At 47.0% G+C, this 13,116-nt stretch overlaps 1 protein-coding gene across 1 annotated transcript in view; it reads right to left on the bottom strand.

Moving 5' to 3' along the window:
* RAD54L2 (RAD54 like 2) overlaps window positions 1-13,116 on the bottom strand; it is a 50,135-nt gene that overhangs the window by 18,167 nt on the left and 18,852 nt on the right. The window contains exons 3-7 of the mRNA XM_054729492.1: window positions 11,429-11,621; window positions 2,184-2,385; window positions 1,118-1,257; window positions 568-684; window positions 96-322 (exon numbers count right to left, since the gene is read on the bottom strand). Coding sequence (XP_054585467.1) covers window positions 96-322; window positions 568-684; window positions 1,118-1,257; window positions 2,184-2,385; window positions 11,429-11,567 — 825 coding nt within the window. The 5' untranslated portion in view covers window positions 11,568-11,621. The remainder of the gene's footprint in view (window positions 1-95; window positions 323-567; window positions 685-1,117; window positions 1,258-2,183; window positions 2,386-11,428; window positions 11,622-13,116) is intronic.

Below are 13,116 nucleotides of genomic sequence, written 5' to 3'. Positions count from 1 at the left end.
ACAGCACCTCAGAGGCTGTGATGCCAACAAGCACCAGCAGGCAGTGTCCACAGGGAGGAAGCTGGAAGGAAACGAAGGGTCAAGAGTTGCTGTACCTGATGGGGTTTCACTGCCCGAGCCAACTGTGGGGCCAGGAAGACATTTTCCTCCTCCGGAGGGTGGTTCAGGTTGACGAGGACGCGCCCCAGAGCATCGCGCTGGTTTAAGACGTCATTCACGTGGGTGCCACCCTTCTCCTCTTCCTCATCCTCCTCGCTGACAGACTCGCTGCTGTCCACAATGTGCAGAGTGTCCTCCTCGCCAGAGCTCAGTTCAATCACCTCTGAGACAGCCGACAAGACAGACAAAGACAAGCCCAGGGAGCAGAGTGACTTACTGCCCACGGTTGGAGTGACAGAGCACAGAGAGGAAGGCAGGCCTTGTTATCACCTATGACGACTTCTCTCTCCAGCTTCAAGTTAAGACAAGGGGAGATTTACATTTACCAGGACGACTCAGGGAATCTGAGACCTCAATGTGCATGAGGAAGGACTGAACTCTTCTATGAAAGTTCTGGCTTCATCTTACCATCTCGGCTGCTTTGTTCATCCTCGCTGCCACTGCTACTGTCCAAACAAATGACTTCCTGGGCCAAGACCCGAGGAGGCAGTTGGGGACCATCACTTGCTCTTAAGACAATTTCCTCTAAGAAAAGAAAGATGGAAGGGAACGTCAAACCACATGTGGCACAAGCGTTCTTTTCAAATATCCCCTCCTTTGTCGCTCTCACCAGGACTACCCCCAGGAGAGAAGCAGAAGGCATCTCAAAAACCCTCAGCCCTCTTTCCAAATCCCCTTTTCTCAGCTGGTTCTCACTCCGATTCCACCTGAGCACTAGAACAGGCCCCAGTCCTTGGACATGTTAAGATCCAAAGTTAAGGGGGGAAGGGGCAGAAATGTAAGTAAGATCAGTTTGAGGAGCACACGTTCAGTCATCTGAACTTTGTAAATGAGATCCCTCTGCGCTAGTGCTCCCAAGGAGCTGACTGACACGAAAGGATTCCTGAGAGATCAGACCTGACTCCCGATCTGTCCTTGACCACATGGGCTCTCAGGCCTTCCCTCCACCTCTGCTCACCGGGCAGGAAGTCCAAGGGAACAGTGGGAATGGGAGCTGCGTAGTCCTTCCTCTGCTGCTCCAGGCGCTTCCTTCTCTCCAACTCTTCTTGTTGTGCTGCTTTGGTAACTGCCTCCAACTGGTCCTCCCGGAGCAGCTTTCTAAGCATCACAATGAGAGGGCACTTGGGTTCGCCTGAGATCTGAGCGATGCAATGTCAAGCTACGGGGGACTCAGCACTGCGGAGCTCAGAGCACAGAGGTGAGCGGAGAAACATCAGTCCCACCAAACCCACGAAATGAGCAAGGTGTGAAAAAAAGCGACTTCAAGGCTCAGGTGTCCCTGGCCTTATATTTTATATATATACCTATTGGTCTCATATGTTTTTTATAATATTATTTAACTTCCTGACAGATGCCCCTGCCGACTCATCTCTGCACATAACAGAACAAGAGTAAAATAGAGTAATATGTGATTCATAGAGCTGAAAAGCCAATAAAAATAGAGTCGGCATATGGAAAGTAGGATTACGGATGATTCTATAACCTTATTTCCCAAACTCAGAGTAATATTTTTGAGTTGTCATTATGTTAAAGAGGGTAGGAGGAGAAAAAGAGCATTTCTCTCCTTGGTAGTCGGAGGGCCGTGGGGATTTGGGCAGTGAAGGAAGTGCACGCTTGCTGATTTCTTAGCTCAAGGAAGAAGCCGTGCTCGGGACCAGACATCCCCTCCCACTGAAGCTGAGTTCTAAGAAGATTAGACCTCAACTTAGTTTATTTCCTCTTGTTTTGAGACATCAGGGAAAAAATAATGGAAGAACCGGGGTCCAAGCAGAGCACCCTATCATGCGTGGGGCCTCCAGAGTGGGACACTGCCTGGCAGAGCTCGAGTGCCATCCGTCTGCTCGCATCTGGCCCTGAGCGGCACCTTCACTATTCATCTGGGCACACGCTCACATGTTTGTCCTTTGGAAAGAAGACTCTGCTACTCAGACCAGACCTCCTGCTATTGACAGCCTTCAAGTGAAGGAAGGTACCAACCCCCCCACCGCCCCCCGCTTTCTCCTCTTACCCGGAGCACAGCTCACCGTATGTTCCTCCTCATGTGGGAGGGCTTCTGAGCTCTCTTCTTTTTGGGGTCGTCAGAGGCCAGGCTCTTGCCTTGGTGGCGCCGAGGCTGCTCTGAAGGCTCAGACTGAGATGAGGTAGTTGAAGTGCACCGCGGTGGCCGCTGCCCATCTTCCTCCGGCTGGGCACACTCACTGCCGTACATGTCCTCCAGGGATGGGTCTGAAAAGGTCCGGGGAAAGAGGTGCCAGGGACCAACTTTTACTGGGAAAACGAGTTCTGATGCCGGACACACCTGGGCTCAAACTTCAACTCAGCAACTTATTAGCTGGTGATCTTAGGCAAGTTACTTACATCTCTCGGGACCTCAATGGACTTGTCTACCCAATGAGGATCATGATGCCCACACTTCAGAGCTGCAGTGAGGACTAACCAGTGCCCAATCCTAGCACCACGCCTGGCCCAGGGCAGGCTCACACAAAAATGACAGCCATCATTCTTGCTATAAGTTTGCGCTGCGGTCTGAGTAAGGAAGCTTCGTGGCCTCAGTCTGCTCAGAAAGGAACAGCTGGGTTCCAAACACAGCTCACACTCACCTGTGTGACTCTAAGCACGTCTTACCTGCCAACAGGAAGAACAAGTGTCTTCAAGTGCTCACTTGTCCAATTCACCACCTACTTATGAGGGTGTACATACAACATGCAGGCACTGTCCTAGGTGTTTTAGGGACTATGTATACCACTCCTTCCCTTCAAAAAGTTTGTTTTCTAGACAATCTGATTAAAGAATGGGCAGAGGACCTGAACAGACACTTCTCCCTCCACAGGAGATACAGATTGCCAGTAGACATATGAAAAGATGCTCAACAGCACTAATTATCAGAGCTGCAAATTAAAAACTATAATGAGATATCCCTCACACCCATCAGAATGCTTATATCAATAAATCAACACACAAGTGCAGGCAAGGATGTGGAGAAAAGGGAGGCCTCGTGCACTATTGGTGGGAATGCAGATTGGCGCAGCCACTATAAAAACAGTATGGAGCCGAGGCCGGTTTGGCTCAGTGGATAGAGCGTTGGCCTGCGGACTGAAAGGTCCCAGGTTCGATTCCGGTCAAGGGCATGTACCTTGGTTGCGGGCACATCCCCGGTGGGGGTTGTGCAGGAGGCAGCTGATCAATGTCTCTCTCTCATCGATGTTTCTGACTCTCTATCCCTCTCTCTTCCTCTCTATAAAAAAATCAATAAAAAAAAAAAGTTAAATTTGTAGTTTAAAAAAATATTGATTTAAAAAAAAGAAAAAAAAAAGAAAAACGGTATGGAGTTAACTGAAATAATTAAAAATTATTTCCAATCCCATTTCTGGGTATTTATCCAAACAAATCCAAAATCCTAATTCAAAAAGATATCTGCACCCCTATATTCACTGCAGCATTATTTACAATAACCAAGTGTTCACTAATAGACAATTGGATAAAGATGTGGTACACATATACAGTGGAATATTACTCAGCTATAAAAAAGAATGACCAGTCCTGGCCGGTTGCTCAGTGTTTAGAGCATTGGCCCTCATACCAAGGGGGTTGTTGGTTCGATTCCTGGTCAAGGGCATGGGTCAAGGGCACGTACCTCTGTTGCAGACTCAATCCCCAGCCCTAGTCGGGTGCATGCGGGAGGCAACCAGCTGGTGTGTCTCTCATATTGATGTTTCTCACCTCTTTCTCTCTCCCCCTCCTCTCTCCCTTCCACTCTCCCTAAAAATCAATAAGAAAATATCCTCAGGTGAGGATTAAAAAAGAAAAAAGAGTGACCATTTGCCACAACATGGATGGATAGAGAGGATATTATGCTAAGTGAAATAAGTCTGACAGAGAAAAACAAATACATATGATTTCACTTATATGTGGAATCTGAAAAACAAAATAAATGAACAAATAAAACAGAAACAAACTAATAGATACAGCGAACAAACTGACAGTTGCCAGATGGGAAGAGGTTTAGGGGGCTGGGTGAAAAAGGGGGAGGGATGAAGTACAAATTGGCAGTTACAAAACAGTCATGGGGATGTACAGCAGAGCTTAGGGGATACAGTCAATAATACTGTAATAACTCTGTATGGTGTCAGACAGTACTAGTCTCACTGGGGGAATTACCTCCTACATATATAAACATCTGCCCAACCACTATGCTGTACACCTGAAACTAATGTACTATTGAATGTCAAATGTAACTTTAAAAGTTTTTCAAAATATTTTAACCCTTTGCTTGCTTTTTTCTCGATTCCTTTATTCTAATGCTAACTGTGTCGAATCACACTCGACATCCGAGTGCAAAAGGTTAAAATAAAAAAGAATTCTTTTAAAAGAGGATGACATGCACAAACTGCATTTTGTTATTACAAACACACATCAACACCCCCCATGAGATTGCAGACCACCTCTTTATTCTAAACTTGCCATAAAGACTGCCACCCAACGGCCACTGCAGCCTCTCTGCACCTGCTCAGAGTTCAGCCTTACACACACGTGAGCATCTGCACGTACAGGCCCTGTGCCAGGGCACAACGGGACGGTTCACACAGGAAAGCACATCCACTCTGAGGTGAGTGCCAGAGCCACACCTGGGAAAGGACCCTAAGCCAGGCTTGCTTAGGTCTGGGAACGAGGGTGCTTCCTTGGGAAAGGGGAGGCCTGGGCTCAATGTAATAGAGTAGGTAAAGGAGGAAGGAAAGAACAGTCTGAGCAGATACAGGAGCACAAGCAAAACGAATAGACTTTAAACAAGGAGGAAAGATTAAGAAAACGCAGGCAGTCCAATAGGGGCTCATTAAAAATGAGAGAGCAGCCGAAACCGGTTTGGCTCAGTGGATAGAGCGTCAGCCTGCACACTGAAAGGTCCCAGGTTCGATTCCGGTTAAGGGCATGTACCTTGGTTGTGGGCACATCCCCAGTAGGGGGTGTGCAGGAGGCAGCTGATCGATGTTTCTAACTCTCTATCTCTCTCCCTTCCTCTCTGTAAAAAAGTCAATAAAATATATTTTTTAAAAAAAATAAATAAAAATGAGAGAGCAGCCCTAATGGGTTTGGCTCAGTGGATAGATGTCAGTCAGCCTGCAGACTGAAGGGTCCCAGGTTTGATTCCGGACAAGGGCATGTACCTTGGTTATGGGCACATCCCCAGTAGGGAGTGTGTAGGAGGCAGCTGAATCTATGTTTCTCTCTCATTGATGTTTCTAACTCTCTATCCCTCTCCCTCTCCCTCTCCATTCCTCTCTGTAAAAAAATCAATAAAATATATATTTTTTTAAAAATGAGTGAGCAAAGCAACAGGAGGGCCTTCCAACCCAGCCACTTCCCTCTCTCTTCCCAGGATCCCCTCTCCCAAGGCTGACTTAGGTGTAGAGCCAAGGTCCTTCCTGGAGTCAGCACAGAAGTCAGCCCCTGTCCAGGGAGGACCACCCAAGGCCTCTTCTTCCTAGCACCTTCTAGGAAATTTCACTGCCTGGTGTTTGGGTGGGGAAGGGATGCTAACGTGGCCACTGCAAGAGTGGAGGGTGGCAGGGGATAGGTGGAATGGAGCTGTGTGCACGCATGCTCACATGCTAATAAGTGCACAGCCTGGGCGATTCACTCCTATGCATCAGCCCTGGACGCATCTTCCTTGGCCCTCACACCGAGAGGCCACTGGAGGTTTCAGGTAGACAGCCTGTGCTTCTGAAGAGCAAAGGGGAAATGGCGGAAGGAGGCACCAGACAAGGACTGTTCATGATGGGCCACCGCAATGCCGTTAACATCACAGTCCCCTCTGTTACCACGGAGCCTGCAGCTGGCCTTTCACAAAGGCCTCCCAGAGATGGCGGAGTCTGGGTGGCAAGAAGCGCCGGGAATGCGACGCAGGCGTAGGCTCAGGGGCAGGTCCCGCCTGCTGAGGAAGCAAGGTCCCCTGCTCCTGCGTCCAGCCAGCCAGGCGAACAGAAAGAGAAGCTCCGAAGTGCGGCGGCCAGTCAGACTAATTGCCACCAAATTCACCACCCTCCTAGACAGTCCTCTCCTGTTTCCACCCGAAGCACCACAGGAGGAAAGCTCAGCAAACTGTTTTCCTTAGGAACTATCATTCCTTCAGGCCCCTCACGCCTCCACAGAGCTAATACCCCCATGGGATTGTCACATGACAGTATTGTCACCTTCCGCCTAACTCACAGCCCTGTGTTCTTTCCTCCTAAAAAACAAGGCCATCAAATCCCTCCTACCAAAGAACCAGGAGTGTGGACAGCAGACTCCCTAAGAGGGAGAGCTACTGCTGAACGGCCACTTTCACCAGCACTGCACCTTGGCCTACACACCAATCACACTTGGGGCTGGGTTGGCACACTTCAGCTTGGTGTTTTGCTGGGTCCTCTGAACTGGTTTGGACAATGACCTTTGATGTTCTCCTGGCCTTAAGGCTTTTTGTTTTGTTTCTATTTCACAAGCAAATTTATGAAGTAACCACTCGGAGGAATAGTTGGAGGCTAGGTTGTTAGGGAGAAGGCAGATAAGACAGAGTCCAAGTACAGAGGGCAGGCCTTGAATAAGGCCAAGGGTCTGAACTTGATCTGCTGGGCAATGGGAACTTGTTGCCAACAGTTGTATTTCTTCCTTCTGGTTTTAGCCTTGCAGAGTGAACTGTTCTTGGGAGGAGGAAGAACAGAACCTGACAGCCTTTCAATATCACAGACAAGTTCACTTTCAAACATTACAACTTGTGAGGCCTGGCTGTGAATTCCTGTCTGGCAGGGGGTGGGGGTGGACATCTGCAGTAGGAATTTAAAATGATTAGACACAGCATATAAAATTCTCCTGCACACTTGGTACAGACTCAGATTCCCCCTTTTCTTTATAAAGAGGAGACGAGTCTAAACCAGCTCTTACCACCCGGCATTCTTTGAACGAACCCTCAGCCTCTGGGTTCAACAACCACTGCTGGCTTGCTGGAGAGCTTCAGTTTACGGATGTGCTGATATTTAGTCTGTCACGTAAGTCTGTTTTCCAGTGCTTCATGGCTGCCTCATGCTTATTATGAAATGTCTGGTTTCTACATAACGTTACACCACATCTTCAACTGTTCCTGCCTTGGCCCGGTGGATCAGGTGGTGGAGTGTCATCCTGTACACCAAAAGGTTGTGACTTTGATCCCCGACTTGGGCGCATGCAGGAAGCAACAGACTGATGTTTCTCCCCATTCCCTTTCCCTCTCTCTAAAATCAATGAAAACATATCCTCAGGTGAAGATTAAAAAAACAAAACCAAGATCAGCGAATTCCACATCTTACCATGTGCCTCTTGGCATGATACAGTAGGATGTGTGCGCCACAACCTAGGACTCATGCGCCAAAAAACTGAGCCTGCATCTGAAACTCACCTTGTTATCTCACTCGCAGTTTGCAAAACTACGGGGGCCTAAGGACAATGTTAAACTTGGCACACGATACCACAGGGGTGCATGCATGCTATTTTACAGAGGAGGAAACTTGCCCCAAAGCTGTAAGTAGTAAAGACAAGATTCAATGTCAACCAGGTGGATGATCTGCTCCAGAGTTCATGCTCTTAGCCACCACATTGCACAGTCGCTCCTCTACCCCATTTCCCAGAAGGTCATGTGGGAAAAAAATAGAGTTCAGAGACAGAGTTACATAAGTTCTCTGTCTTGGTTTACAACAAAGGTTATAGCAAAAATGCAATACAGAGTGCTGGAGCCATTAGAAAATCATATTGGGGGAAGAGGACATGAACTTGACCCCTACTTCACACCACACAAAGATCAACTCCAGATAGATCATAGAACTAAGTGCAGATAAAACATTAAAGTTTCTAGAAGATAACAGGAAAATAGCTCTATGACCCTGGGGGAGACAAAAATTTCTTAAATAAGGCATAAAAAGCACTAAATATAAAGGGGAAATGATAAATTTGATTTCATTAAAATCTATTCATTGCCCTAGCTGGTTTGGCTTGGTGGATAGAGCATCAGCCTGCGGACTGAAGGGTCCGGGTTCGATTCCGGTCAAGGGCACATGCCCGGGTTACAGGCTTAATTCCCAGTGGGGGCGTGCAGGAGGCAGCCAATCAATTTTTCTCTCTCATCATTGATGTTTCTATCTCTCTCTCCCTCTTTCTTCCTCTCTGAAATCATTAAAAAAATATATTTTTTAAAAAATCTATTTATTGAAAATACAATTTTAAAAAAGAGAAAACTGCAAAAAAACAAAAAAACATAAACCCCAATATTAAGAGGGTGAATATCAATATAGAAGGGAAAGATGTGTGTGTGTGTGTGTATTTAACTAATTCAGATATAATGACTATAAATCAATAAGAGATGGATGGAGCCGAAACCGGTTTGGCTCAGTGGATAGAGCGTCGGCCTGCGGACTGAAAGGTCCCAGGTTCGATTCCGGTCAAGGGCATGTACCTTGGTTGTGGGCACATCCCCAGTAGGGGGTGTGCAGGAGGCAGCTGATCGATGTTTCTCTCTCATCGATGTTTCTAACTCTCTATCTCTCTCCCTTCCTCTCTGTAAAAAAATCAATAAAATAAAAATTAAAAAAAAAAAAAAAGAGATGGATGGAAAAAAGAAAAGAGGTTAGAAAAATATGTTCACCTAGACAGTTTGGCTCAATAGACAGAGCGTCGGCCTGGAGACTAAAGGGTCCCAGATTCGATTCCAGTCAAGGGCACATGCCCAGCTTGTGCACTCAGATCTCATTGATGTTTCTATCTCTCTCCCTCTCCCTTTCTTTCCGAAATCAATCAATAAAAAAAAAAGTTTTCTTAAAAAAAAAAATGTGTTCAGGCACTTTACAAAAGTGCAAATGGTCATTACAAGCATATGGAAAAAGGCTCAACACCTTACATAATCAGGGAAATACAAATTAAACCCACAGCCAGAAGCTCCCACTCCATGGATTACTGGGAAGAAGTGTTAAAGGTCCTACAGAGTCACTCTGAATAACTGAGTCAACATATGACATGCTTTTCTGAGGCAGATTTACAAAACTATTTTCTATCCCCAGCAGATTTCTGTCCTTTGTGTCTCTAAGCCAGACACACAGAAAGGAAGGAAAGAAACTGGTATCAAAATTGGCACCACTTGCACTAACCGGTTTGGCTCAGTGGATAGAGCGTCAGCCTGCGGACTGAAAGGTCCCAGGTTTGATTCCGGTCAAGGGCATGGGCCTTGGTTGCGGACACATCCCCAGTAGGGGGTGTGCAGGAGGCAGCTGATCAATGTTTCTCTCTCATCGATGTTTCTAACTCTCTATCCCTCTCCCTTCCTACCTGTAAAAAAATCAATAAAATATGTATATTTTTTTAAATTGGCACCACTTAATTTCTAACAAGAGGTCACCCTAAACTCTGACTCAGGCTGTTCTGAAAAATCAGTCCGGTACTCACAGTGAGAGTCTGAAATAGCACCTGTTAGAACCCAAGTAAACAGACCCCGGGTTCCAGGTATATCCCAAACCACCACCCTGTAGGCCCCTGCCTACCTCCTCCCCTTGCTCTCTATGCTCCAGATGTCACGGCTTCTACCTTTCTGATTCTTAAACAGATTTGTTTCCACCGCAGGGCCTTTGCCCTGGCCCTCTGCCTAGAACATTTCACTCCTGATTTCTTTACATTGCAAGCAAAGAAGACAAGTAGAATGGGGTCAGAGAAAAAGCAAACTTCCTGTAGGAGAGCCGGAGACCCAGTGGCTGAGAAAGAGACCAGCTTTCCTTATCCAGTGGTCCAAGGTGGACGGGGTCAGCCTGAAGCCAAAGTTGACATCAAGGAGGCTTGCTGTCAACAAGATGGCTGTGAAACAGGTTACAGAAGGGCCTAAGCACACCGTTATCTACCTGCAGTTCCAGGTTCCTACTATCCTGATACGCCATATAAAATAGACAAGAGTAAAATAAAATAAAGAAGGCCTAGATGTTCTAAAACGACGTACCCATCAAGCCAGTCCGTGTCCAGACCTTGATTAGCTAACTTAAACCAGGGCTTCTCGGACTTCTCCACTGAGGGGTCCTACATGCCCAGCAAGAGACTAACGCTGACGCTGAGCTGGAAGAAAATACTGAGCCAGAAAAACCACTGCGTAAGGAAAGCTCATTCCCGAGGCACCAGGTTTTGAACTTTTGCCTCTAACGAAAGACCCCAAAGATGCTGACACCCAACTGTGCCCATTTCAAAAGAATAGAGAAAGCCCAGTAGAGACATCAAGAGAAAAAAGCCAAAACCAAACCAAAACAAAAAACCCAGGGGAATAAAAACCAAAGCCAAAAGTTCTCACACCATGCCATGGGGCCCTAACATGTTATAAAAAGAGCACCTCTTCATCCCACTCTTCTTAAAGGCAAAGCCCTGGTGCTGTTCCCCAGTAGCCAAAGCCTCCCTGCTCTGGCACAGCCAGCTCTCAGACTAATGTCCTACCAGGCAACATTCAAAGGGCAAGGGGGAGACGACACCCAGTTTAATATAGCAAAGCTAAAACTATCCTGAACTTCCCATCCACTCCCTCCTAGTCCTCCCACCTTGGCAAAGGTTCATCCTCCTCCCAGGCTTTACCTATTCCGTTTTCAACCTGCCCCACACATCCAATAAGTCACCAAGTCTATAAAGATAATCAAGTAGGAGAAAGTGTGACCAAGTGCTTGTGAAAGGACAGAGCTAGCACTTAGAGGGAAATTTGTAGTTTTAAGCTAGAGGCCCGGTGCACGAATTTGTGCACCAGTGGAGTCCCTCAGCCTGGCCTGCGGGATCGGGCCAAAACCGGCTCTCCGACATCCCCCGAGGGGTCCCAGATTGCGAGAGGGTGCAGGCCAGGCTGAGGGACCCCACTGGTGCAGATCAGGGCCAGGGAGGGACAAGGGAGGTTGGCCCGCCAGGGAGGGACCACAGGAGGGCTCCACAGCTGGATCCCAGCAGCAAGCTAACCTATTGGTCGGAGCAACTGCCCCCTGGTGGTCAGTGCATGTGATAGCGAGCGGCTCAGTGACCTCAGCATATCATTAGCATATTACGCTTTGATTGGTTGAACGGCTGACCGGACGTCCAGACACTTAGCATATTAGGCTTTTATTATATAGGATAGCCCACTTCCTGGGAAGAAGCGTGTGAGTTCATGGTTGCTGTGTTTGCAGTCTCTGTCTTTTCATGATGGATGACCTAAGAAACCCAACTGGAAACAGCCCGCAAAGACTCCATGGGAAGAAAAGATAAGGCCACCTCCAGCACTCACCATCCAGCAGGTCCTCCTCCTCATCCCTGCTGTGCTCCTCCACTGCCACCTCTTCCTCCTCCTCCTCCTCTTCCGCATCCTCCAGCTCCACGTCCGGGTCCAGGTCTGGATCGCTCCCTGAGGCGGATTCGTCTGACATGGCTCCCAGAGGTCCTCAGTGGGCATTACCGACTCATGGTGCACTGCAGGGGTCCTGGGAAGAGGACAAGAGGCAGCAGCATCACCACGGGCTTCATTTAGAGCAGTGATTCCCAACCTTCCTAACGCCGCGGCCCTTTAATACAGTTTCTCATGTTGTGGTGACCCCCAACCATAAAATTACTTTCGTTGCTACTTCATAACTGTAATCTTGCTACTGTTATGAATCGTAATGTAAATATCTATGTTTTCCGATGGTCTTAGGCGACCCCTGTGAAAGGGTCGCTCGACCCCCAAAGGGGTCTTGACCCACAGGTTGAGAACCACTGATTTAGAGCATGAGTCCTTCAAAGAGAAAATGCCATGAACTCCCTGAAGCTTTTCTAAGCAGGACAAGGTAACTCAACTCTGCCCACAAGTGACTGGCCCTGCACTATGTTTTGCTGACTCTCTGCCCACCTCAGAACTCCCATTTGTTCATTCCTTCATGCATAAACTGTTCCCTAAGCACCAACTCTCTATATCTATACATACCTATACATGTACACATATTTCCAATTTTTAATAATAAAATGTGGGGGAAGAACACAAGAGAAATAATCTTTTACAAGACAAACTGCTGCAGACAACCACATCAACAATCAGGTCATCCTAAAATTCCTCCATCTCCCAAAATAAAACTGAAACACAAGTCTCTAATTATTCAACACAAAATGCTACTTCAAAGCTGCTATCTCGTATTAAGGTGCAGACACAACCTGAAACAGAACTTCTATGTTCTCTTGAACAGAAAGAGAAACAAAATGAAGCCAGCTGGACCCGTCAGAGCTGCGGGAAACTAGAACTTAAGCTTAGGCTGCTCAGTTTAAAGCCCCAGGAATTGTGAATGTGTATGTCCTGATGGGTCAGATACTTAGCCTCTCAAAACAAGGAAGCCAAGAACAGCTGTGAAATGATTCAGGAACAGAATTTAAGTTTTGGCATTAATTACACACTTCCAGAAACACCCACCAAGGGCACCGCGCTGCAGGGAAAAGAGGGGCCCACAAGTACCAATCACTAGAACTACTGCTGAGCCACCAGCCACTAGGTGACAGAGCAGATTCCGAACCTCTGAAGGAATGACTGCTGATGGCTAAGTTCATTAGGTCTTAGACAGGAAGTAGTATATCAGCTGCTTTGAAAATGAAATTTCTTTCTGAACATTAGTATGATGAGAATTCATCAGTAACCACTCTGTGTTTGGAAGTCAGTGTCTGTAACCAGCATAAGCCCTGTTCATCCCAGACTGCTTCGAGATAAGTGTTTGGCTTACAGTGTGCTTGGCTGATTGTGGAGTGGCTTTTAGAGAACAGATTTTAATTAGCAAGTACGTTTAGGTCACCTGAATTCCCGTCATTTTAGAGAAGAACAGGTGTGGTGGTGGAGAATGTCAATAGGTAGAGAAAAAAGGAAATCTTTTTTTTTCTTTTTTTATTATTTTTTTACAGAGAGGAAGGGAGAGGGATAGAGAGTAAGAAACATCGATGAGAGAGAAACATCGATCAGCT

Source organism: Eptesicus fuscus, chromosome 18 (assembly GCF_027574615.1).
Source record: "Eptesicus fuscus isolate TK198812 chromosome 18, DD_ASM_mEF_20220401, whole genome shotgun sequence".
NCBI lineage: Eukaryota > Metazoa > Chordata > Mammalia > Chiroptera > Vespertilionidae > Eptesicus > Eptesicus fuscus.
The sequence above is the reverse complement of the archived record's forward strand: the minus strand, read 5'-3'. Positions and strand labels throughout refer to the sequence as shown.